We start from the raw sequence: 25,962 nt of genomic DNA, 5'->3' as shown, positions 1-25,962 counted from the left end.
GCAGACGTAACGGTATATTGCTTTCAAAAATCTGGCATGGCAGGAAAAAGTTACAGAGTAAAACGTGGAAAAAAATGGCTGTTTTTTTCACCTCAATTTCAGTATTTGATTATTTCAGCTGTTATTTTCTGTAGTAAACACTTGTAGGATCTACACAAATTAACTCTTGCTGAATTCAGAATTTTGTCTACTTTTCAGAAATGTTTAGCTGTCTGCGATCCAGCATTGGTTTCACACCCATTTCTGTCACTAACTGGAAAGAGACTGAAAGCACAAAAAATAGTAAAAATGGGGTATGTCCCAGTAAAATGACAAAATTGTGTTGAAAAATTGGGTTTTCTGATTTAAGTCTGCCTGTTCCTGAAAGCTGGGAAGATGGTGATTTTAGCACCTTTTGTTGATGCCATTTTTAGGGAAAACACCACAAGCCTCCTTCTGCATCCCTTTTTTCCCATTAAAAAAAAAAACAAACGAACTTTTCGTTGTATTTTGGCTAATTTCTTGGTCTCCTTCAGGGGAACCCACAGTGTCTGGGTACCCCTATAATTCTTAGGATGTTGGGGGAAAATGACGCAAATTTGACGTGTGTAGCTTATGTGGATAAAAAGTTATAGGGGCCTAAGCGCGAATTGCGCCAACTAGCCAGAAAAAGGCTAGGCACAGGAGGGGAAAAGGCCTGGCAGCGAAGGAGTTAAAGGATAATGACACGCGAACGCCTTATTTTCAAAGTAACAACACAAACACGTGGCTTTTGTCCAATTCATTTTAAATTGCGCTGATGATCAACAGTGCCCGCCAGGTGTCGCTGCTGCCTAATTCACCGCATTCACGCCTCATTTGAGCTTTCCTAAACGTCTTTCGACTGCCAGATTTTTGGCCCCTACAGGCCACCTTAGACGTCAGCCTTTGACCTGTAACTTTCATTCTAATGGGGAGTTTTAAAAAGCAATATCAATGCGACTGCCAAGAGTTTTAATGTACGTTTAGGGTGCACGAGTTTTTATGAAGTGCCAGAGAACGAGAACACTCCTTCAATCAGCAGAAGTATGTTGACAAGTACCGGCTCTAGCGGTCTGTGTGAGTACCAACCACCGATCTGCATTTCTTCCTCCAGTCCTTTGCGTCGTCTTACTGACCTGTTTTTATATGTGTGCAGCATTCTCACGGAATTATTATCCATGTAGTTTTTCTCCCTTCCCTCGTCCGTTTCCTTGTATTGTCCTTCAGATCTGACATGTCCCTTCCTTATTGACTGTAATTTTGTACGTTACATAAAGTGCAATGAAGGCTTTCACGGGGAGGTAGGAAAGCGCAAAATAAATGCTACAATACAATATTCGTAGACTGTTGTAGATGTAGTCCTTGATTGCACCTGCTGCTGATCAAGGTTGCCGTGTGCAAAGTGTTTATATCTCCTAAGAGGTTAAGTTGATTCCTTTATTCAACTTTCTTTGCACTCTTGTGCCAAATATAACAAGCATTTCCAATACAATGGGTCTCGCGTTTTCTCGAGTTAGCGCTATTAGCGTTGTAAATTCCTAAATGGACTGTTCTTGCCACATAAATTGAAAATGAAAAGTAAAACAGTTGACATCAGCAAATCACTTCAAAGCGCTACGGATGCCTTGAGCAGGAGAGTTATTGTCTCCCTATGTGACTGTCTCGAAAGGATCGCGGCTGGGATGTAAGGCAAACCGAAACCGGAGGAGGGTCAGTCACACGCTGTAACAGGAGAAAGCGTGACATAGTGTGATGGCCAACAAAAATGTTCACTTAGTTAAATTACCTGGAAGAGAACTCAGCACACAAAGAAGGGACGTTTCACAAAATGCACAAATACAAATGAAGCATTTAAGAGAAGCACAACAAAGAATGAATAGCGGTAGTGGGTGTGGTTAAAAGCCCACAGAGAGATTACAACAGGCCTGAGTGCTTGTGCGCTCGTCCCTAAAAATAAAGTTCCTCTCAAGGTAGAACCCGAAACCCTCTCATCCTGCCCTTATTTGCACGGCAGAGGCTGACTTGGTATGGTTAGTATCATAGAGGCCGTCTCAAATAGATAAATGGTTTTACCAATGCGAAGCGTTTAACTTTTTTGTATCTTTTCCGATGTTTACTGTGGCCCCTTCTGATGAATCTGGTGATTGGGATGAGTTTCCTGCACCTCCTACCAGGCTGAAACGGCAGTTTGTGGAAGAACCCAGTGTATTACTGGACAAGCTCAATTTAGTTAAAAAGAAACAGTCGCCTGATGATCACTAGAGGAATTTACCTCTGCTTTGAAGTTGCAGGCTGCAACTTACAATTTTGATGCATCCCTTGACACTTATCTACGGGATACATTTTTATACAGCTGTAATTCTAAGGAGATACCGGAAAGGCTCATTAGCTCCAGGGATGTTTCATCAGATGAAGTACTTGATTTGGCAAAGAGTTTGAATGTTCTATTGTGTCTACTCATATGAGTGCTCAGGAGAGCACCATACATTCATAAGCATTTGTGAATGCTGTGGGAATTTTAGAACATGAACATGCAGTTCGCTTGAAGGACAAGAATTGTAGAACCATGTATCATAATTCTAACCATTTTTGTTACAGGTGTGGTTCCAGGTCGCATTTAAATAATTTTGCCCAATGTCCTGCATTTAGTAAGCATTGCACTGAATGCAAACAACTCGGGAACTTTTACAGTGTATGTAAGATGGGTAAGAATTTGATGAAAGTGCACCGTATTGAGGTGTCTGATATACGACAGTATGTTGGATTTCTCAAATCTTGTTTTGAATCTTGAAGTGGATTATGTGATGGTTGGTAGAGTTGAAGGCCCTGTCTCTCAGCTAATTTTGGGTAGTGCCCTCACTCTTGATATGATGTATGACTCAGAGGCACCCATAAGAATAATTTCTGATGCATTATCAGGGGTGTAGAATTTATTAAAATATCTACTTGTCCATGGGGCAGGTTGCCTTTTAAATCCTGTGAAAAAAATCTACTTGTTCCTTTAGTGCCATGTAGTGCAGTGACAAATTATGGCAGCAGTCTCATTATGTAAGAGCTCTGATAATAGCCTGTCTGATTAAGCCAGAGCTACTTCTATAGTAGGGCTTGAATACTTTCAATTTCAATCCCTACTAAGGCAATTTCCTTGTTTTGCCACCTATCCGCAGATCTAGCTACTGGGGCTGAGGGAAGCAGTAAGCAACAGTTCCAGGGCTGGAATGCCTTTGAGTATGCAAACCTACTAACTTGCATGTTTTTAGGATTTTCAAGAGCTCTTCTCTAATCTTTTCCCATAATGCGAAAGTCGAAGTTCTTCCTGGGTTGGGAAAAAATTGGTTGGAGGAAAAGTGAACTTGTAAACACTCAATAGATTTTCAAATGAGCAAATCTACAAATACATATTTGCTTGTGTGAAAATACAGTTCACAAATATTTTCTAGGAGTACGATTTCCTGGTCTGTTCATTAAGTTCTTGTGAATTCATGAAAGCCTCTAATTCAAAGACATATACCATGGGTGCACCTTTGTGACTTTCTTTGAGAATTGGTTCCCTAATTAGGTCTGGCATTAACAAAGACTTTTTGGGCCAGATTTACAAGGCTGTGGCGCCTCCGTGCGCCACATTAGCGTAATTTTTCTGACGCTAATGTGGCTCAACGAGGCAAAAATTGCAGCGTTATATTTACAGTGTGATGCAATGCATGCATTTCGCCAGTTTGCGACCTCTTGCGCCACATTATGCCTGCATCAGGCATAATGTATGCAAGGGGGGCGTTCTGGTGTTGGACGGCCCACAAAAATGGCATAATGAAATCTACAGGATTTCATTGCACCATTTTTAACGCCTGCTCAGAGCTCAATGGGCCTCCTTGCACTTTGATGCTAGTGCAGCAAAGCGCCACAATACCATCAAAAATATTGACGCTATTGGTCTATCTTGTGCCATGGTGTGCCGTATTGTAAATACGGCTCACCCATGGTGTTGTTAGGTGGCGGTGGGGGGCGCACAAAATCTGGTCCATCATTATTGATGTGCCAGATTCTTGTAAATCTGGGCCTTTGTCTCTATCATACTTCTCTTTATCTATGGCTGGCTTTGAGTGACCGCATTCTGCTCTTCCACAAGGAGCACATTGGCACACAAAGCAGTTTTGTTCAGTGCTAGGAACTACTGTGACAATCAGTGGTGTAACGAAACTGGAGGCCCCCTGTCCTCCAGACTCACTCAGGGCAGTTGCAGGTGCTGTGGGGGCGGGTCTGGAGGGGAGCTGTGGGGCCTTTGTTACGCTGATGGTGACACTGTATGCTTTTTGAGACCAGAAACTTTTTTTTTCCTTTTTGCCAGTATTTGTTACAATGGTGAGGGGCTGGCAGTTCCCACAACAATAAAGTCGTACAAAAACCATGTCAAATCAAGACACACATTGACGAAACCAAAAGACTCACAAAAACGTGTCAAATCGGTTGGCTTTGCCAGTGCTTTACAATTTTATGCTTCCCATAATCCTGTTGAAAATGGTTACCCTTATTTTCCATTAGGAATATTTGTTTGAAATACTGGCATTTTACTAAATGACTCTTCAAATAATTAGCACCTAAAATGTCATAGTAGCGAAATGTTTTTTTTCTACTTGCATTTTTTTCTGAACATTTTATGTAGAAAGCAAAGAATCATCACTCTTGCTTTCAAGCTTCTGCAAACATTTGCATCTAATCAAAGAGCATTCTGAGAGCATTATACTTAGTATCATATTGTTAAACTTTTCAAACATGGTGGAAACTTTTTTTTTTAACTGGAACCACTGTCAGTAGTGCAGTGTGACCTTAAAACATTTATTTACAGCGCTTACCCTACTAATGAAGGCTTTTCATTAATGAACCATGAATACAAGTTCCAACAGCATTAACATAAGGACGCACATATTACCTAAACTGCGGACAATTCCATTCCCTGTAAACTTCCGCCGAAGGGTTTGTGCTGCAGGGATTTGGACCTACTTGTCCCAAGAACAAAATAAACATGAAAACTTGTTGCCCTTGACCCCAGACAATATGCCCCAGGCGTGGAGCGATAGGAATCCCACATCCCTGATTATTCAACTCGCACTGGAGTGCATGTGTGAGTTTGAATGCACTGGATGTTCACCCCAAGGCATATGGTGAACATGATACTGACACTGTAGGCTACTTTGAAGAGTATGTAACATGTTTGGGTAGGAAAACCTTGACCAAGGTTTATGTTGTAGTCAAAGGTAGGCACATTGTAGGGTGGCAAGACATGGCCAGTCTAGGACTTGTGCTTGTTCCTGGTGCGGCCCCCACCAGTAAAAAAGTCTAACATGTCTATTTCTCTGGTTCAATTAAATGATCAACATACTTCTGATGAGATTATCAAATCCTTCTTGGAAATTTTTAATGACAAAATTGGTTGCATTAAAGACTACGTATATACTATCAAGTTAAAAAAGAATGTTGTGGCGGCCACTCACAAAGTCCTACTGGTGCTGTTGAGTGTGAGACCTGAGTTGAAGAATCTTCTGGAGCAAAGTTTTGAAAATGATATAACCAATAATGCTGATTCCGCTGTGTGGGTCAGTCCAATAGTTATTGTCTGCAAGAAGGAAAGTGACATCAGACTATATTTTGAATAAAAACATTGTGGTTGATTGCCACCCACTCCCCAGAGTACAAGACTTACTGGCCAACACTATTGAGTCAAAGTTATTTTCTTTATTTGACCTCAAGTTGCTTACGATCGGATGCCTATGGATGATACCTCCCAAGCACTCACCACCTTTGTTACCTCTTTCGGGGTGTATACATTTTCCAGGTTACCCTTTGGGTTAGCATCTGCAGCCAGTGTCTTTCAAAGATTGATAGACACCATCGTGGTGGGTGTTGTTGGTGTGAAGGCCTTTCAAGATGATGTTCTTATTTTTGCAAAGACGCTGGTTGACCACAACCATATTTTGTCCATAGTTTTTTCGAGGTTTCACACTTCGCACTGACAGTGTAGGTTTCTGACACAACAGTTTGATTATTTGGGTATTCCATGGGTCTCAGTGGGATTTCTCCAAATTTTTCCCTTATAAAAGCTATTGAGGAAGCTTAACCATCCAGGGACAAGGATGTCCTCTGTTCCTTCCTGGGCTTAAGTGAGTACTACTCACGTTTTGTCAAGGGACATGCATACATTGTTTAGCCTTTGAGAAATCTACTTAAAAGAGTCAAGTACATTTGGTCAGATAAGGTTCAAAAGGCTTTCCAAATGGTTAAAAAAAACTTGTAATCTCTGCAACTACATTATCTCCTTTTGTGACTGGCAGAAGATGTGCTATTACAGTTGACACCAGCCAGATTGGACTGGGGGCTGTGTTCGCCCAATTCGTCTAGGACAAGGAATATGCCATTGCTTTTGCCTCGTGGTCTCAGCACTACTCGATCACATTATAGTACGTTTGAGGCATTGGCATGTTGTTGGGTGGTAGAGAGTTTTAAGTCTTTAATTTAGTGTACACATTTTGACAGCTGTACAGATCATAAACCATTGTTGCATTTACTCAAAGGAAATGGGCCTGGGGAGGTGTCTGCACACCTTGCCAAGTTGCTGTCCAAATAGCAGGAGTTTGACTTCACTTTACATTCCTGGTGGGAAGAATGTACGGGTGGACTGCTTGCTTAGATTACCTGTGACAGATGAGGTCATGGACTGCGTCCGTGAGGAGGAGTGTCTTGTTCATTAGTGGATGACATTCTTGGTAATTCAGGCACAATCACGCACAAGGTTTGGTTAGAAGATACTACGCACAATCCAGTTCTGCAACCTGTTTGCACCTGCATATTGAATGGGTGGCCTAGAGAGAGGAATATTGAAGCCTAACTAAGATCTTATGTACAAGTGCCTGAGGACCTCTCTCTGGTAGATGGTGTGTTATTGAGGACTGATGTTTGTGTGCCACCAATGTCACTCAGAAATTCTCTCATTAAGGAAGCCCATAAAGGTCATTTGGGTGTTAGCAGCACCAGTAAGGATCTTAAACAGTTTTACTGATGGCCAGCTATGGAGTCCCAGGTTGCAAAGTTCAGTGGTGAATGTACCACATATTTGGTTTTAGACACGCACTGGAAGGTGCATGAGTCTCCTCTTCACCAACTACCATTTCCTGAAGAAGCATGGCACAAGGTTGCCTTAGATTTTTCATGGCTCTTCAAATTGTTACACAATTCCCAAAGGTACATTATGGTGCTTGTAGATTATTTTTCCGAAATGGGTTTATTTTGACTTCCCGTCATTTCCCAACACTGATTCCATCATCAAGTTTTTGCAGAGAATTGTTGTCATAGAGGGGTCACCCAGGAAGAGTGTGACTGGTAATGGGATTCGTTTTATGTCCAGTCTCATGAAAAACTTTGTTGCTGAATTTCAGATTCTACATGTCAAAGTGGCCCTTTGCTCTCTTTCCTCAAATGGCCTTGTGGAGTATATGAACACATTTCAGAATGACTGCATTAACTAATGAGCTAGAGGTGGAGTATTTTCTTAATGAAAAGGTTTGGTCCTATTCAGTGACGCCTCATAGCACCACAGGTGTGTGCCCATTTGTTTTGTTACACAAAAGATTTCCTAGATGTTCAGTGTGTCTTGATTGGATCAGTGAATTGAATAAGACAAATCCTGTTAATTTGAGTGCTGTGCCTGATAGAGTGAAATCTAGTCAAACCCATATAAAATAACTCTTTGATAAGAAACATAGGGGGTCATTCTGACTTTGGCGGGCGGCGGAGGCCGCCCGCCAAAGTCCCGCCATCAGAATACCGCTGCGCGGTCAGAAGACCGCCGCAGTAATTCTGAGTTTCCCGCTGGGCTGGCGGGCGACCGCCAGAAGGCCGCCCGCCAGCCCAGCGGGAAACCCCCTTCCATGAGGATGCCGGCTCCGAATGGAGCCGGCGGAGTGGAAGGGGTGCGACGGGTGCAGTTGCACCTGTCGCGATTTTCAGTGTCTGCTTGGCAGACACTGAAAATCTTGGTGGGGCCCTGCAGTGCCCATGCCAATGGCATGGGCACTGCAGGGGCCCCCAGGGGCCCCACGACACCCGTTACCGCCAGCCAGGTTCTGGCGGTCAAAACCGCCAGAACCAGGCTGGCGGTAAGGGGGTCGGAATCCCCATGGCAGCGCTGCCTGCAGCGCCGCCATGGAGGATTCCCTAGGGCAGCGGGAAACCGGCGGGACACCGCCGGTTTCCCGTTTCTGACCACGGCTGTACCGCCGCGGTCAGAATGCCCATGGATGCACCGCCAGCCTGTTGGCGGTGCATCCGCGGTCCCCGGCCCTGGCGGTAGACAACCGCCAGGGTCGGAATGACCCCCATAATGTCAAAACCATAGAGTTAAACATTGGTGATTGGGTTTTGGTCATGGTTCCTACGAGGACGAAGAAAGGCAAATCTAAATTTTCCAAACCTGAACTTGTGGAGAAAGTGTCTAAAGGTTGTGTTGATTCGCAAAATAAAGGGTGGTGGAGCAGAAGATATGAAATTAAAGTTGCAGGTGATCAAGCTAGGAAAATTAATTCTGTGAGGGGTTCTGGTCAAGTGTCCAGTAATGAGTTTTTTGATGTTTAATTAGGATTTTGGAGATCAATTTTTTTTTCTCTGTTTTCCGTGACCCTGACAATGTTTCTGTTCCTGGTGACCCTGGTAACACTACTGAAGATTCAATGCCTGTGGAGATCGGCCAGCACCAAGAGGGTCATTAAGCTTTTACCGCCTCTGGAAGAGTGTCACACATTTCAAGCATGCCTGCTAAGTTCAAGGATTACTATGTTCCATGAACTATAGTTTATTGTTAGTTAACTCTGTATTATAGTATTGGAGCCCTAAAATGTTTTGTTCACAAAAGGGGGAAGGTGTTGTTCATGGTAGGTACTTAGTATTATGTTAGAGCAAGCTTGTTTCTCGAGATCGCTGTTCCACCTTTCTTTGATGCTGCGTAAGTAGTGTTCTGCTTGGGGAATGTTATGTTTGTATTCTATGTTTCTTTGTGGCACCCCTGTGCCTAGTATGTATCTGTTATCCTTTGAATGTGGACTGTTGATTCCTGCACAGCCTTGGGCGTTGGTGAGTTAATTTCTCGCTGGGCGTCCGTAGTTTGAGGTGCGCTCGTTTTGGGCTCCATGTTCTTCTACATTAGAATAATAAACTTTACTGCCAGCAACTTACCTGAGTGATCCTGAAGTCATCTTGTATGCTGAATGCAACAATGTTGTAGTCTTGTTTTCCTTTGCTTTAACTGAATAGGCTAACACAGATGAAATCAGTGATCTGTAGGAGGGAGTGTCTGTAATGGCCAAGAATGAGGAGGTCACCCTTGGATAGATCTGGAAGCTGTCATTGTGCTGAATTGTGACTTTTGCAGAGAAATGTTTTGATTTTGGCCTGGTGCAATTTGCTGTCCCCAGGACTCATTTGTTGTCCCCACTCTGTGTTGTGCTCAAGCAAAATAAGCCTCTAACTGTTCCAGCTGGGGAAATTACAAATGCCTTACTTAAATGGCCACCATCCCTCCTTTTTGTCCATTCCTTTACTCCTGAAAACATATTTTTCCTTGACAAATGTGTATCTACAGGGGTATGTTCCCTCTCTTGCTCACGTGTGGCACATATTAAATTAGAATAGTGAAATCCCTGTAAATGATACAAACAGGTATCAGTTACGTGTTTTTTGTTTGTCCACTTATATGTGCATGCATGAATAGTTCACAATAACTCGGTATAGCAATAAGTAGGGATCTTTTAGTCACTGACCCTTAGGGGTTATCTCTAGAGGCTAAAACATGTTAACTGAGAAAATAGAAGGGTAGGATCATTGTGTCCAGCAACCATCCAGTCTTCTGGAGTTTTTTTTATTTTTAAGTAATATTATTTGGTTTTGAAAAGAACAATACCAATGGGCACCAACATGCGCCCATGGCATACAGAGAATCCATACAGGCGGGCATAAATGCGTCAATGATAAAAAAGATGTCATCGACTGTGAACTAAAAGAATTGAGCTACACAATAGGTAGCAGGTGTGCATGGTTAGTGTGATCAAACATTACATTAGGCGTTAACGGATGGGGTATTAGACTCTTCTTCCAGCACTTCCAGGTCATTGTATTCAATTCACCCACTCCACAATTTTTTTTACATTTGCAGGTGCATTCTCTGGTTCTGTAGGTAATTTTTCTTCTGCAGTTATTTATAAATCCATCCCTGCCCTCCATTCTGACAGGGATGGTCGACAGGATGGCCCCCAATGTCTTGCCACATCTCTCTTCGCCACCACTGAACCCAGATTACGGAACAGTAACTTTGCCCTTTGAATATTCATATCATTATGTATGCCAAGAAGGGGTTAGTGTTGCCACCACCAGTTTACCAAGCTCATCTATTATCTGTTGCCAGTGGGACTGTATGGTTGAACAAGTCCACAGTGTATGTAAGAAGTTCCCAATCGGTCCACCTCACCTCAGACATTCCAGGGACACCGCCCTCCCCATTCTATGTAATCGTACTCAATTCAAATAAACACGATCAAGAATGTTGTATTGGATAAGTCTTGGTCTGGACTTGATGGCAACCTCTTCCAGGTGCATCAGTGCTCTGATTGCCGTTTGGCCTGCAGTTTCTTCAGAGAGTCAGGTACATTGTTATTAATAGTATTATGGATGGAAGAAACTGCTTTTTCAGTCAACTCCTCCACTAGGAGCCTTCTTTCTAGGGGTGCATATTCAGGCAGATCTGTTGATGCCTTCAGCCCTCCATGCATGGCTATGTTAGAAATATTTGTAGCCTTGTGTGTCATGTTGTAATAGTCCCTCCGAAGGGATTGAAAGGACACAAGGCCCTCATCCTCAATTAGGTCCCCCACTTTGGAAATACTATTAAGGTCCCACGTGTTGAAACCCCTAAGTTTACCCATTTCTTTGAAGTTCACCTCCAGCCATAATGGGGTCTCTCGAGTAATTCTGCATGCCCACTCTATACGTTTGTTTGTTTTGAGCCACGCCTCAAACACTACGGAAGTTGCTGGTAGAAATTGTCCTGTCCCTTCCCCCCCCCATAGAGAAGTTTTTTCAAGTGAATACGGAGGATGATCTCCGAGTGAAGAGCTCGAGTCATTAATAACAAATATGTGGACGCCCAATAGTAGGCTCAGATATCAGGAAGAGCAATACCATTATGTATTATTACGTTGTAATTTTGTGAAGGCTATCCTGGGATGTTAATTGTTCCATAACAATTTCCTAAGTTCATTGTCTATTTTAGCGAATATCACATTGGGGATTTCACATTATACATTCTGTAGGGCATACAAGAACTTTAGGAGGATTATCATCTTAAACATAGCCACCCTTTCCAATATAGTCAAGTGCAGCTCCTTCCTATGCTCTGCATTGTCATGGAATGCCATCAGTACCTTTATGAGGTTCTTCTCCAGGCATCTCTCTGGGGCTTCAGTGGCATGAATTCCCAGTACTGGATTCCATCTTCATCTCTGTGCAGTCTCCCAGGGAGAACCGACAGATCCAGGTTGCCGCCAGCAGGAAAAATAACCAATTTATCCCAGTTTATGGTGTAACCTGAGTGGGCACCATATCTGTCAAAAGCTTAGAATGTCGCAGGGATCAACTCTTCCAGGTGGGTAAGAAACAAAAGGATGTCATCTGCTTATAGCGAGGCCCTTTTCTCGGCAATCAGTTATCTGGCGGCGAGAAAGCCCTTGATAATCAGGTAGGCCCGGACCACACAAGCCAATGGTTCCAGTACCAAAGCGAACAAGTGGGGTGACGAGGCAGTCCTGTTGGGTTCCCCTCCATTTGGGAAAGTCCACTGAGAGCACACCATTAACCTGTACCGCCGCCACAGGAGCATGGTAAAACACTGCTACCCACCGCAGGACTTGGGGACCAAAACTGAACCTCTTCAGTGTTTCCACCATAAAGGGCCAGTGAACAGCATCAAACGCCTTTTCGATATCTAGAGAAATGAACCAATGGGGGTCAGGATGAGTCTGGATCTCTGCTAACCAGTTGTGGAGTCTACGAAGGTTACACCAGGTTGAGCGCCTAGGCATAAAGCCAGATTGATCTTTATAAATAAGTGGGGAAAATAACACCAATGAGTCATCTGCTGAAAGGATTGGGACTGGGGCTGCATTGAGATAGTCTTCAGTTTCGGACTGTGTTGTCAGCGGGCGGTCCCTTTATAGAGTCTCGTAGAAGTTTGCAAAAGCGCCTGCTATTTCTTTGTCTGTTGCATAGATGTTGCCATCTTTCCCCACTATTTGGTGCCCCCATCCGGCCTCTATTTCCCAACAACCCAGCCATGCTAGTAACTTTCCTGCTTTGTCTCCGGTATCATAGAAGTGGTGTTGCGCGGCCAAGACTGGAGTACTTGCCTCATTATGTACCAGTGCTTGGTATTCAACTCATAGATCCTCTACATTTCTCATCATCAGAGGGGCTGGTGAGGCAGCATGTGCACAGTCTGCCCACATTACTCTCCGCTCCAACATCTCCATTTCTTTTGTAGCCCTTTTTTTTAATTTATTTTTTTAAGGCTATAATATTCTAAGCCCTGTCCCTCAGCAGGGTCTTTTACACCTCCTATAGCACCACTGTAGAAGCCACAGAGTCTTTTTTTTTTTTTTTTAAGTAAAGATGAGAGTCTACTTGGAGCTTGCGCGCCCCCTTCTCATCTTGAAGTTCCCAGGTGTTCAGCTTCCATCCCACTCCACCTTCCCAGGGCCTGCTTCTGTCCCATGGTGATCTAGAGCCGGGCAGCATCAGACAGCCCCCTAGCTAGGTATTTCACCCGCTGGATCACCTCCACCTCACCTGCTGGAGTAAATATATAGTCTAATCTCAAAAATACTGTATGCATCCCTGGGTGGTAAGAATATTCTCTAGACATCGGGTGGTGACAAAGCCATAGGTCAGTTAGCCATGTGTAGAGGCAAAACTGGCCAATGGTGTCTCTTTGTGGGTGACAGTAGTGGTGCCGGATTTGTCCATGTTAGGGGACAAAGTGGCATTAAAATCTCCCCCGAGGATATGAAATGTCTGTTTCTAGCAATATTCCCATCACTTTGTCCAGGGTTGGTTGTTGAAGGCGAGGGTGTTCATCCACACTTACAAGTGTAACATCCATTTTACTCCAGAAGCCCTAAACCACTACATACATTGCATTGGGATCCACCCATGATCTCTGGACCTGGAACAGGGGTGATTTTTGGATCAAGATTGCCAAAACTCGGGAGCCCGAGGTGAAACATTCATGTGCCAGTGTAGTGTATGTCCCTCGTGCCAAGAAGTGACTTTGGGTACCCCTCAGATGGGTCTCCTGCAAGAATGCTACATCTGGTTTGTGTTGCTTGATATAGGCAGCAACCAGACCTCTTGCTTGTATTGTCTAGGCCATTGACGTTTCATGTAATCACTGAGTGACTCAGTAGATTTAACTCAGAAAGGTGCATCATGTCATTGTCAGGGGATATGTGTACCTCCCAGCCCAAAGTGCTGTATTGTGCCTCAGATTAATGGCTCCAACCTCATTTCTCATGAAATAAAAAATAAACTCCAACAACTGTAGCACAGATAAAACAGCCAATTTCTCCTCCTCCCCCCCACTCCCGCACGCATTCATTCACCTAGCAGGCAGACACCAATATGTCACAGGACCATGCCAGATATGTCTGTAGCCCACCCTTTCCTCAATCCAAATAACTTATGTATCAATGGGTTGTGGTGAGCTGAGAGACCTTACTCACATCCACTCACCGCTTGGGCCACTCGGAGTCTGAGGATTTCTCACGAACCACTGCTTCTCTGTCTGATCTGTCCTTTGATTTGGATCTCCCTTCTCTCGTTCTGGTCTGGCATCTGCGTTTCAAAGCTTGGGCCTGGGCCCCATGTCAGTCCAACTCGTTGACCCCTGAGAGGGTGTCCGTGTGGAGCAGGGGGCAGCCTATCTTCAACCCACTTCTAGGCCTCCTCCGGACTTTAAAAGAAATTAGTTTTTTCTTGGAAGATCACTTTTAGTTTGGTAGGAAAAAGCAGCATATACCGGAGGTGTGTTCTGAGTTTCGCCTTGACTGCATCAAAAGAACGTCTCTGCATTTGTACCTCTCTGGAGTATTCAGGGAACAGCATGATAGTGGAGGAGTTATGCTTAAGTGTCCTCAGTTGGCAGACTTCTCTAAGTATCATACCCGATCATGAAAATTCACAAAGCGTGCAATGATTGCTTGTGTAGGGACACCCGGTACCGGCCTGGAAGCGAGCGCTCTGTGTGCCTGTTCAACGACAAAACAGATTGAGAAGTTGCTAGAGGTGAAGGTAACCTGAATCCATTGCTCCAGGAAGGCAGGGACATTTGCACCCTCCACTCCGTATATGAAACCCACAAACCTGGGATTGTTGCCCCTTGTGTGGTTTTCAGCATCATCAGTCCTCCAGAGTAATTCTTTAGCAATGCCTGAACTTCGGTCAAGCCCTTTCCCTTGGTATGTGCGGCATCTTCCAGCTCCGAAATGAGATCCTCTGTCACCGTGACTCTGTCTATGACCTTCCAGAGATCTTGTCTTAACAGGGAGACTTCTGTGCCCACCTTGTCAATTATAGTTTCCAAGGTCACTCTAGCTTGATGGATCGCTGCCAAGAGTGCAGTATTGTGGGGGGCACAGCCTCTGCCTCCTCTAGAGGGACTTCGACCTGTCTAGTGTGTTGGTCTATCTTTCTTTGGCGGGTTTGTTTTGAGTCCTTATCCTTCGCCAGTGCACCTGTATAGGGTGGACGGCACAGAGAAGGTGACTAAACTGGTCTGAGGTAGACTGATAGTATTCACCCAAATGAATTGCTGTGTCAGATAGACCGACACGACACAGGAGGGTCTCATTCACAGTCTTCAGTAAGAATACCAAGGCCTTGTTTGGACTAACTCCTAATATGAAGGGGCTATCACCTCATCCCTCCCCGCCATAACGCAAGCTGGTAGGTGACCGCAGGTCCCACCCAGCTGGTCCCCTGAGCATTCTCCTTTAGGTGCCAGGATGAGTAGCTTTTAAAGTTGAGCAAGGGGGCGGGGACAGAGGCCTTAACCCCCAGTCATAGCCCGTCTCACAACTTTAAGAGCCACCCAGTGGCCCCTGGGCTCCTTCCTGGTATCCAGTTTCACTGTCGCTCCCTTGGGATGGGGTGGGAGGGGGTGGTTGTCTCCTGACTAAGAACAGCACATATACCACCTGGCGGGCCAGGGTCTACATCGTCTTTCAATTTCTAGGCCCCATGGCCCAGTCAGGCCTCATCAAGTGTCAGGTGGGTTGGGCCACTCTATTCTCTTCCTGGAATCAGGCCGTGGTTCTCCCAGGGGCCCCTTGCGGGATCAGCAGCCACTGCCTCTCCAACTCCGCAAGTCTCCTGCAGAGGAGGGGGACAAGAGGGCCACCATTGCAAGAGTTGCGGGGCAGCGGCTTCAATCTCCTGGTCGGGCCGCACTCAAGGTTTGTGTTTTCCCCTGCGGCCCAGTCTCAATCAAAACTCCCTAGGGCTCACCATGACCTCTGGGGATGGGATGCCAATCCACTGCTCTGACACAGCCCCAGGTTTCGGTCCGCATAGTCTCTTTACAACCACCCATGTCGTCTGACAGTGGGTTTCACCTCTTCGACCTCTTGAGGAAGGCAACGGGCCCAGAGACACACCCATAGGGCTGGCTGCCGCACACAGCACCCACAGCCAAGAGCTATCGTCCTCCTCACTCTTTGGCTATCAGCCCCTCACCGCTGCCCCATCACAACAGCAGCGCTGGAGGCCGGGATTCCCAGGCTCCAGTCTCGACATGCAGGCCGCTGCTACCGGATTCAGCCTGCCGTACCAGCCATGATCTGCACCCTGGACTGCAGCACTCCCGGTGTGCGAGGTGGAGGTAAGGGGGTGGGGGAGCCGCAGGAGTGCCCAGGCCCCAAGTGTCTGTTCTGGCATCCCCTTCTCAGCTTCCATTGGGTCACACGGGCAGCAGAGCGGGATCGCCTCTTCCGCGAGGCAGTCCCGATTTACCGAAGACGTTATAGATCTCATCAACCCGCCATGTCGTCACACAGCATCTCGGTACTTAATATGATATCCACTAACAGGAGGTTAAGTACGGAGCATCTAGGGGGTCCAGGATTATATCAGGATCAAGTCTGGCTTAGCTGAAGCTCCGCTCAGACACAGCTACTTTGCTGTCTTGTTGGTGATGTCCCTTTCTTGAGATTTTTTTTCATCTTGCCAAAGTAGCCACAAATAAACTATTACCTAGGTTACATTATACAATTTTATTTCTATTCTGCTACTGAATTAATTTATCTGGATCCCTAATATTGTCTTTCTTATGATATAGTACCTATATGATATAAGTGGTATAGTAGGAGCTTTGCATATCTTCTAGTTCAGCCTTGGCTGCTCTGCAATAGCTACCTCTATCAGCCTAAGCTGCTAGAACACTACTACTTTACCAATAAGGGATAACTGGACCTGGCACAAGGTGTAAGTACCTCTGGTACCCACTATAAGACAGGCCAGCCTCCTACATTGGCTCTTTGTAAAATTGAGCATGTCTTTCATAAACACTGAAATTTGTGGCTCCTCTCAGATTCCAGAGCCCCACAAGTCACCTCATTCTGAATTCCGCTAGATGTCTAGTTTTCCAAAATGTATAGGTTTGCTAGGTTTCCCTAGGTGTCGGCTGAGCTAGAGGCCAAAGTCCACAGCTAGGCACTTTACAAAAAACAAGTCCGTATTCTTTGGGAAAATGTGATGTGTCCACGTTGTGTTTTGGGGCATTTCCTGTTGCGGGCACTAGGCCTACCCACACAAGTGAGGTACCATTTTTATCGGGAGACTTGGAGGAATACTGGGTGGAAGGAAGTTTGTGGCTCCTCTCAGATTCCTGAACTTTGCAGCACCGACATTTGAGGGAAAAGTTTTATTTTTTTGGTATTTTTTTGCCAAATTTTGAGGTTTGCAAAGGATTCTGGGTAACAGAACCTGGTGGGAGCCCCACAAGTCACCCCATTCTGAATTGCCTTAGGTGTCCAGTTTTCAAAAAGACACAGGTTTGATAGGTTTCCCAAGGTGCCTGCTGAGCTAGAGGCCAAAATCCACAGCTAGGTACTTTGCAAAAAAACAAGTAAGTTTTCTTTGGGAAAATGTGATGTGTCCACATTGTGTTTTGGAGCATTTCCTGTTGCAGGCACTAGGCCTACCCACACAAGTGAGGTACCATTTTTATTGGGAGACTTAGGGGAATTCTGGGTGGAAGGAAGTTTGTGGCTCCTCTCCGATTCTAGAACTTTACAGCACCGGAATCTGAGGAAAAAGTGTTTGTTTGCCAAATTTTGAGGTTTACAAAGAATTCTGGGTAACAGAACATGGTGAGAGCCCCACAAGTCACCCCATTCTAAAGTCCCCTGGGTGTCTAGTTTTAAAAAATGCACAGGTTTGCTAGGTTTCCATAGGTGCTGGTTGAGCTAAAGGCCAAATCCACAGCTAGGCAGTTTGCAAAAAACAGGTCAGTTTTCTTTTGGAAAATGTGATGTGTCCACATTGTGTTTTGGGGCATTTCCTGTCGCGGGCACAGGAGTACCCACACAAGTGAGGTACCATTTTTATCGGGAGACTTGGAGGAATGCTGGGTGGAAGGAAGTTTGTGGCTACTCTCAGATTCCTGAACTTTTCAGCACGGAAATCTGAGGAAAAAGTGTTTTATTTTGTTTTTGCCAAATTTTGAGGTTTGCAAAGGATTCTGGGTAACAGAACCTGGTGAGAGCCCCACAAATCACCCCGTCCTGGATTCCCCTAGATTTAAAAAATGCACAGGTTTAATAAGTTTACCTAGGTGCCGGCTGAGCTAGAGAACAAAATCCACAGCTAGGCACTTTCCAAAAACACGTCAGATTTCAATGTAAAAATGTGATGTGTCCATGTTGCGTTTCCTGTCGCGGGGATAGGCCTACCCACACAAGTGAGGTACCATTTTTATCGGGAGAATTGGGGGAACACAGAATAGAAGAACAAGTGTTATTGCCCCTTGTCTTTCTCTACATATTTTCCTTCCAAATGTAGACAGTGTAAAAAACAAGTCTATTTGAGAAATGCCCTGTAATTCAGATGCTAGTATGAGGACCCCGGAATTCAGGTATGTGCAAATAACCACTGTTTCTCAACATCTTAGCTTGTGCCCATTTTGGAAATACAAAGGTGTCCTTGATATCTATTTTTCACTTTTTATATTTCACCAAATGAATTGCTGTATACCTTGTATACAATAAAAACCCATTGCAAAGTGCAGCTCATTTATTGGCTCTGGGTACCTAGGATTTTTTATGAACCTACAAGCCCTATATATACCCGCACCCAGAAGAGTCCAGCAGACATAACAATATATTGCTTTCAAAAATCTGCCATAGCTGGAAAAAGTTATAGAAGAAAACGTGGACAGAAATGGCTTTTTTTTTTTTTACCTCATTTTCAATATTTATTTTATGTTAGCTGCTACTTTCTATAGGAAAACCTTGAAGGATCTACACAAATGACTAACTGGAAGGAGGCTGAAACCACAAACAATAGTGAAAATGGAGTATGTCCCAGTAAAATGCATAAATTGTGTTGAAAATTGTGGTTTTCTGAATCAAGTCTGCCTGTTCCTGAAAGCTGGGAAGATGGTGATTTTTAGCTGTATCCTACAGTGTTTGCACTACTTTCTGACTGTTTTACTTACCTGATTTGGTCTGTTGTGTATATTTTGTGTATTTTACTTACCTCCTAAGGGAGTATATCCTCTGAGATATTTTTGACACATTGTCACTAAAATAAAGTACCTTTATTTTTGGTAACACTGAATATTGTCTTTCTTATGATATAGTACCTATATGATATAAGTGGTATACTAGGAGCTTTGCATGTCTCCTAGTTCAGCCTTGGCTGCTCTGCTATAGCTACCTCTATCAGCCTAAGCTGCTCGAACACTACTACTCTACTAATAAGGGATAACTGGACCTGCACAAGGTGTAAGTACTTCTGGTACCCACTATAAGACAGGCCGGCCTCCTACATTGGCTCTTTGTAAAATTGAGCATGTCTTTCATAAACACTGAAGACTTCTCACGCAGATAACAGACAAGGATAGTGTTGAGGGAGAAGTTTCTAAACAGTGTTAACTTTAAGGCATTCAAAACGGAGTTTGACCATTATTTGCTTACAAAGCTTATGATTTTCAGGAGACCACTTGACTTGTCTGGCAGAACTCATGTCAAACCAAAAAGTAAAAAAGGATTGTACAGAGAGGTGCTTAGCCCTTTTACCACAGCAGCTGTTGATGGCAGTCCTTGTGTTAGTCTCCCTATGGAGTGTTTTTATTACAGAGGCTGCGGGGCACAGTTAGGGAATGCAAAAACGGAGCACATCCAGGGGCAGTGCAGGAGCAAAACAGAAGCAAGTAGCGTTAAGAGATACTGTAGGAATACATTTGATAATGCTAGCCCACGGCACTGATGGCTAGCCAGCAGCAGAGACTGCAGGAAGGTAACACAACTGAGACTCCTGGAAGACAGGAGAGACTGATAAAATACAGATTGCAGTAGTGTAGCAAAGGCTGCTGGAGGACGTCTTTGAGTTTAGGAGCCCAACAGAGATTCCTGGGATAAAGACTGCAGGAGACTCCTGGAGTACAGACTAATGAAGCACAAGATACTGCAGCAAAAACTGTCTAGACACTACATAGGCTGTGGAAGCAAGCACAGCAGAACCATTGTGAGAACATCAAAGATTTCAGCAGACACATTGATCACAGGAAAGACTGAAGGATCACTGCACAGTCTTATAGGAATGTAGCAACTGACGATACTTCTGAAGATGTAGGGTTCAGACAGCAAGAGAATGCCAAAGGTTGCAAGAAGTACAACTGAAACTACAGGAGATACTTCTGTAGCTTGGACTGCAGAAGCACAAAACAAAGTGTAGGAGTATAGACAGTGGAAGCACTGCACAGGCTACAGGAACACAGCAACAGAAGAGACTTCATGAGGTTCTCAAAGCAGAAGAAGACTTAAAAAATCTTCGGGCGATAAAGGAATGGAGAAGATCAGGGTGAGAGTACAGAAGACACCACGAAGTTAGCAGCAACTTCTGTGAGTCAAGTATCATGCTTGCCTTTTCACCATCTTTTCCTCCTAAAACTTTCCCTCCACCATGTGCCCCCTTTTACTTTTCTCAATCTATTTTCTTTTTCTACCCTCTGTGCTCTGTTAGCTGGGTGTTTATTCCTTTCACCCTGCTTAGGTCTGAGTGAAGTTAGCTTTAGCTGTCTGTTGGAGTCAATGTCATACTTAAAAAGATAAATTAAGAGTATTCAGAGAGGGGCTTGGCTCTTCCTCTTTGTTGATCAGACTCGTTGATGCAAGTCAGCTTTTGATTGGCTTGCAGTTGTGATTGTCTGGAGATGGTGCACTTCCATTGTAACACATGGAAGATGAGGGGTCAGTTCACTGCAGTGGAGGAACTGTTTTCTACAGACCACCTCAGAATAAACCAATCCATCTACTACGTTGGAGATTGCCCATTTTCCCCACACTCTGTACCTTCATACCACAAGTTCTGTTTGTGCTTGCGGAAAAAGGGTGAGTACTCCTAAGAGTAGCAAAAGCTCATCATGAGGCATGTCAGCAGCAGGGCCGGACTGATAAAGCATGAAACATTGAAGATTCTATTCACCTAAGGTGGCCAGTGCATCCCAATATAATGATGCAGTGTCACATGTACATTTCAAAAGGAAAACAAAACCTGCCAGTTTGCTAAATGTGGTAGGAGCTGGGGCTTGACCACCCCAAGCATGCTCCTTATCCCTGAACCCTTTCTGTTCCTAGCCAGCTCTGAGGTGACTCCAGCAGCCCTGGCCTATGGTATCTTCTCGGGGAGAGCATATATGTACAGCAAGGTTAGAGAGAGACCCAACCAACGCTGAAAAAAATGCAACTTTCTTTGCACCTAACATGCACACAGAGAAGTATTGTCACTTTTTGTCTTCTTCAATAAGCTGTAATTCGGTGTGTTAGGGAACGTTTTGAGTGACCCGATTCCAGAAAAAGTTCGTAAATTTGCAGTGTTAGTAGCATCAATTTGAATTATCATGGTATGTGTGTTGGCTCTAAGAGAACATTATTAGGCAGGGAGGAGTTGCTTCAGTGTGATCTGTGGTATCCACTATAAGTGACAGCTTCAATGGAGGAATGCTACGGAAGGGTGAGTTGCCTCTCTTGTTCTCAAGATAAGTGTCTTGAAGTGGTTAGACGTTGTAGAACCTACATAAGGGTGACATGTTGCCCTGTGTCATTTGTTAAGGACATTTTTTGTCTTCTGTATGGGTTCAGTCGTTTCACAGCATATTTCTTACAGATGTTAAAGCAAAACTGGAGACTAATTTCAGTTGATTGTGTCATAATTGTAATTTTAAGATATAGGGAGATGTAGTTCGAGTTTCAGTGTTAATACCCCGAGATGGAGAGTTGGTGACTTGAGGGGGGGTAGGGAGGGGGGGTTATTACAGTGACGACGTTTGAGAGGCTGAGACCAAAGTCTTAGACCCCGATTCCAATATATGCACTATTCAGAGTGCAAATTCGGCCCATACATCATGTAATTGCATCGGAAATGATGAATACAAGGTGTGCAGTTTGCACATCAGACTACGTTTCTGATCTCAGAATCAAGGTAACATAAATAATGCACGATTTGAAGCACATCAAATGTGACAAGATAACGAAAGAATTTAAAGTCCTCTTTATTGCTTGGACTTTCACGACCCACCAAAAAATCTGGTCACGACCCACAGTTTGGGAAATACTGCACTAATACAAATAGGTCAACATTGCAAGTTGTATATCCATCCCCGCATTCCTCAGAGCTGTCCGCCATCAGTCGGATGCTGGCGCTCCAGCAAGTCCTCTCATAAAACATAGTATGCATTTCGGCCCTCCAATATCTTCACATCTCTCTATACTTTTCCCTGCAGTGATTCTCTATGGAGAAAGGAGGGGCGGCTTCCTGAGCAGCCTCTCCCATCATTCGCTCTGTAGCAGTAGACAGTGGCCCAGTGGTTCATTACTGGAGCTATAGACAGTAGGCAAGTGTCACAGAAGCTTTATTTCTCCCAAAAAGCAATGTGTACATAGCAAGGTGATCGTGTACCGTTGTGCTACGACTTCCAGATAAAGTATTATCTCGCAAATACAGCAATCTTGTGTGTGCATTAGAGAATGGAAATGTCTCTGATTTGTTAGCATGAATAGCTCTATAAACAAGGTTTATATTATTATGGCAGTCTTACACACGCATTTGTATTGCATTCAGAATAGTAGTTTTCTAGGCCCAGAGTATCTCACATACATACATTTAAAAGAGTTAGTGCTTCTAGAGGTGTATACTATCAGGCCTGGCCTGTATGTAACATGCACTGCGACACAAGAAGCTATCTGTCAGTTTCTGTCTCTCTCTCATAGACATGCGCAAAAGGACAATTTTTGAAATGCTGCTTAACTCACACTTTTGATGATACTTTTGCGCAAAGTACTTGTGTGTGCTGGAATAATATGGTTGATAGGCTTCTAAGTTCAGATGTTAGCGTTTAACTGAGGTTTTTTTTACAACTCTAAATGCAATGCATTCTAAATGGCTGCCTATTAATTTCTCTCACTGTCTCACTTTGTACACTGACCACATATGTTTCTTTTGCAGATAAGGCACCAGTGTCGAAGAGCCTTTTGTTGGTCCCAAGTGCCTTATCGGTTTTATTGGTGCTCCTCTTCCAAAACTATCTATCATTTTTCCAGTATAATATACAAGCAGTGAAAGAAGACTTTCAGGTAAATTTTCCTTAGCAACGTAATGAAAGTAGCCAGGATCGACTTAAACTTAGTTTGGTGTGCTAAGTGTACCCTTTGAAGCCTGATTTCGATCCCGTGTTGAAGGTTTCCTGTTGAGACAACCACCTGATTCAGTTAGTGTCAGAGATCTAGGCATGCCGTCTTTCGGTTTCAAAGATTGTTCCAGTCATGTGCTTTGCCATAGTCAGTATATTTTATAAATAGAAAAACCACAACCACATTGAAGTATCTCTTGTAAGTGAGTTTATCGGCTTTAGTGTGTTTGCTGATGTTCTCCTCCTTATTGTAAAGCAGACCGAAAAGAGAATTATTGTGTCTCTAAAATTACTCTCATTTGGCATGCTCACGCACCTTCCCAACACACCAAATGATTCCTGTAGACTTCAGTGAGGTCACCCTGCCTGCACATATAGTCCCTCCCTCCAAACAAAAATGGTATTCACCTCCATTGACTTCAAAGGGATCACCTACCACAGACATCCTGTTTTTTTTTTCTTGGAGACTTAATAGGTATGAAATTCGCATTAAAGGAAAAACCACATATATTGTGCATAATGAGTCAATAAGAGACAATACTTCTAACATTTTTGTGGATGGCTTTCTCATATTTCACTCACATTTCACAATCTTAGTTAGTCTGTTTTTAAATGGAAATGAAAATCCGTAACATTGAAAGCCAGAATTATTGAGCAGCGTGAGAAAGAAACACAAAGGTTGGGGTGCGAATCATAACACAGAAGCATATGTTTTAAGGGCAAATTCATTTGCACACAGGGATACGTTTAATGTGAACTCTTGCCTACGCTTTGTATGGAATCAAGTCACCAGTGATCTGCCATGGTTTTGAGCAGGGCACAAGGTCTACATATGAAGGTCAGATCCTTCAATAGATAAGAAATCCTAGTCTGTTAATGGGGTTGAAACAACTTGGGTGCTTGAATAAATAAACTCATTGCCTTAGAGATTTTTTTTTTTTTTTTTAAATGAAAGCTGTTACTTTCATAAATATGAGAGAAATAAAGAACATATTTTATGTACGGGTTTTCCATCTTTAAAAAATGTCCATACTTTTCACCATGTAATGCAGTAGTCTTAGAGCAGTCAGTCGTCAGATGTATGAGTGTAATTAGGTCTTGACTGACTATGCCCCAGCTCTATCCCCTTTTCAGATAGGACAGGCGTCTGGCATTTCATAGGTGATCCTCACATGCAACTATTCCATGTACTACTAGGTCTTTCATATCTGCTCAGATGTGTCTGAATCTGAACCAGCCTTGGCAACCTTTCAGAGGCAAATCTGGTTTGTAGCACAAGTACTTTGCACAAAAGTATCATCATACTTTTCACCATGTAATGCAGTAGTCTTAGAGCAGTCAGTCGTCAGATGTATGAGTGTAATTAGGTCTTGGCTGACTATGCACTAGCTCTATCCCCTTTTCACATGTAGCTATTCCATGCACTATAGTCTTTCATATCTGCTCAGATGTGTCTGAATCTGAACCAGCTTTGGCAACCTTTCGGAGGCAAATCTGTTTTTTACCTGGCCGTTTTGGAACCCGATTGGCCCTTTACAGGGGGATCCTCCTATGTTGCTCATTGTTTCTCAGTCCTGCCAGCATTCCATCAGTGATGCTGACATTGAATCCACTCTGCTCCGACTCTTGCCATCTTTCAGAGATGATCCTGCCATAAGGCTGTTGCGCCAAAAAGTAGCTCAGTGTCATATGAGGCACCTTCTGCCAGTTTGTATCTTTAAATCATCATTGTCACGCTCTCTCAAGGCATCTTGCGGTGTTTTGTCATTGTAAGTGTGGCTACAAAGACTCAGCATGTGAAGTGTTGTTGTCTCAGAAGATACAGGACTGTTCCCCAATGCTAACAATATTTCAGAACCAGATTACGAAGAAGCAGTCATACCTGCAATAAATACAAAATATGTTTTTGTAAACTCTCAGATTATTGAAATTGTTTTTGAATGACAGCTTTGAGAATGCTATTTCCATGTTTTCACCTGTAATCTGAATCAGTTCCTTATCTTCATGGAAAGCACAGGCTCACAGAAGAGTTCAGAAGAAGCACGTTAACCATAGACTCTTTGGTTTCTATGGTTTCTTAGGTTGCGCAAACTCTATATGCTAAAAAGGACACAGGTCCTTAGTGTAAAAGCCACACTTAAAGAAAATGTCCCTGTTGTTCATTCAGTGGCAGTTTCTATGTCTCCCTTTTTACCTGATTTTTTGAATATCATCCAAAATGCCTGATTTTTGAATACTTAATTTGTCAAATGCAAATGTTGTAATATGTACCCTTCAGGATTGAGCAGAAGACCTTTCACACAACCACAAGTATAAATACTCAGTTACTCGCATAGTAACCTCCCATGCACTAGTCTAGAGATTTGCTTTAGTATGCCTGTGTTTAGCATTTTAATAGGATTTATTTTGCTTTTTGCTTAAAGATTTACCTGATCTAGTCGCCTTCAACCACAGACCAAACCTGCATTCCCAAGTAAATGCCACAATTTTGTTTTTTATAAATCTGTTGGCAGTCAAGGCTGTAGTGTATTTACTTATTGCCACCAAACGTGGACAGTGGTTGGTGTCTTTTTTATTTTTTATTTCACAATGGCTTCACATGAATCCTGTACACATTGCAGAGCATACGTATAGCAACCTGGAAGTCCAGCTATTTCGCTCCCAGAATAGAGGTCCCAGCTGCATATCATGGCCTAGTAGGCACTGCATGGTGCTGTTCCTTGCACATTTGAAGAATATTTGATAAGTGACGAACTGCAGGCAAAAGCTATTAATATACAGAGGAATTCACTTTACTGGTTCATTTCAGTAAAAGTTCCAATACTGGGCTTGTTGCCATTCTCAAGTGCAGCTCCCTAGTTGGACAGTTTTCTTACTGACGCCACTCACAATCCAGGTCTTTAGCTTTTGAAGATTGCTGTAGGAGCTAGGATTCTGTATTTGTTTGGCAACCTTGTTTTTAGTTA

The 25,962-nt window shown here is 43.6% G+C and overlaps 1 protein-coding gene across 1 annotated transcript in view; it reads left to right on the top strand.

The window, feature by feature from the left end:
- The first annotated feature begins 893 nt into the window (after positions 1-893).
- UBAC2 (UBA domain containing 2) overlaps positions 894-25,962 on the top strand; it is a 695,090-nt gene continuing 670,021 nt past the window's right edge. Inside the window, exons 1-2 of the mRNA XM_069205081.1 lie at positions 894-1,077; positions 22,813-22,940. Of these exons, the coding sequence (XP_069061182.1) occupies positions 1,047-1,077; positions 22,813-22,940 (159 nt within the window). The 5' untranslated portion in view covers positions 894-1,046. The remainder of the gene's footprint in view (positions 1,078-22,812; positions 22,941-25,962) is intronic.

Source organism: Pleurodeles waltl, chromosome 8 (genome assembly GCF_031143425.1).
Source record: "Pleurodeles waltl isolate 20211129_DDA chromosome 8, aPleWal1.hap1.20221129, whole genome shotgun sequence".
NCBI classification, from domain to species: domain Eukaryota; kingdom Metazoa; phylum Chordata; class Amphibia; order Caudata; family Salamandridae; genus Pleurodeles; species Pleurodeles waltl.
This window is presented reverse-complemented; position numbering and strand designations above follow the sequence as displayed.